The 1537-nt window shown below is 47.9% G+C and overlaps 1 protein-coding gene across 1 annotated transcript in view; it reads left to right on the top strand.

Annotated features, from left to right (window-relative positions):
- LOC101980291 (poly [ADP-ribose] polymerase 14-like) overlaps positions 1-1537 on the top strand; it is a 144309-nt gene that overhangs the window by 8435 nt on the left and 134337 nt on the right. The window contains 1 exon segment of the mRNA XM_013351166.1: positions 750-986. Within this exon segment, the coding sequence (XP_013206620.1) occupies positions 750-986 (237 nt within the window).

The raw sequence follows: 1537 nt of genomic DNA, 5'->3' as shown, positions 1-1537 counted from the left end.
CAGACAGGGGCGCTGCAAACACGGGCACTGCAGACAAGGGCACTGCAGACACAGGCGCTGCAGACAGGGGCGCTGCAGACACGGGCGCTGCAGACACATATGCTGCAAACACAGGCGCTGCAGACACTGGCGCTGCAGATACGGGCATTGCAGACATGGGCGCTGCAGACACAGGCACGGCAGACATAGGCTTGCAGACACAGTACAAGGACAAAAGGAATGTCAAAAACATGACTAGTTGGTTTTTGTCGTTGTTGGCTTTTAGGTTTTTTTTTTTTTTATTTTGACTTTGGTTTTTTGAGGAAGGGTTTCTTTGTGCATCTTTAGCTGTCCTGGAACTAGCTCTGTAGACCACGCTGGTCTCAAACTCACAGAGATCCGCTCGTTTCTGTCTCCCAAGTGCTGGCATTAAAGGCGTGCGGCACCACCACCACATTCATGACTAACTTTTCATGGCAACATGAAAATCAAACTGAAAGTGTGACTTGGATGTGTGTTTGGAGTAAGGAGCCTGGCTGTGGATGTGGGTTCCTACCTGCTGGCAGAGTGGGTATCAAGGGTCTTGAGAAAATGGGGAGAGGGGTGGCACTGAGGGGTGGCAACTCAGTGGGGTTGGCCATGGCCAAAGGACAGCTCAGTAGCAGAAAATACAGTGAGCTAGTTCCCCCATCTGGGCTTTAGCAAAGATATTTCTTTCATACAATATAGATATGTCATCAAAATTTTCTCATTTTATTTTTGTATTATAGATACCAAAAAATTTATTAGTGATTGTATCGGTCACCATTGGAACCAACAGCTGCAGCTTGCCCCGAGACTTCTGGAAACAACAAATGTAGTTAGGGTGGAAAACCTGCCTCCTGGGGTAGATGAATACCAGCTGCAGCTCTACTTTGAAAACCCTTCCATTGGAGGCAGAAGAGTCACCCAGGTTGAGTGTTTCCCAGAAGAGAGCTCGGCGCTGGTTGAGTTTTCAGACAGCAAAGGTAATGTGTCTTGGCCTGCCACCCGGGCATGACCTGGATGGTTGGACATTTCAGTCATTCCTTAATCTGTCAGAAATGGCATCAGTCTCTCATTCATCTGGATTTGGTGCAGAACGAGGGCAGCAAGGCAGGCTCTGGAGAAGCAGCACAAGCTCATTGGAGACAGGAAGAGTCTCTGATGAGTCCGGCCTGTCACTGAAGGTCGCCATTCTAGGAACGTTGACAGGCCATACTCACAACCATAGATCTGTGTTTTATGTCCCTGCATTGATTCTCTAATGAACAGTTTTGGGGAGAGATGGAGTCAGAAGCATGTAGAGTTCTAGAAAGCGTTCCTGTTCCCCCTGTGCTGTGCCTGTGCTGAGATGGAATAATGGAGATTTCTCATAACCTGAGGAGGAGATGGAACTCCTGTTGATGACATCATCAGTGGTTCTTGAGTCATACAGCCAGGAGTTATGATGTGGGAATGATTTCTTATTAATAAAGAAACTGCCTAGGCCCATTTCATAGGCCAACCCTTAGGTAGGCGGAGAAAACAGAACAGGATG

The sequence above is a fragment of the Microtus ochrogaster genome, chromosome 2, assembly GCF_000317375.1.
Source record: "Microtus ochrogaster isolate Prairie Vole_2 chromosome 2, MicOch1.0, whole genome shotgun sequence".
In the NCBI taxonomy this organism is placed as follows: domain Eukaryota; kingdom Metazoa; phylum Chordata; class Mammalia; order Rodentia; family Cricetidae; genus Microtus; species Microtus ochrogaster.
The sequence above is the reverse complement of the archived record's forward strand: the minus strand, read 5'-3'. Positions and strand labels throughout refer to the sequence as shown.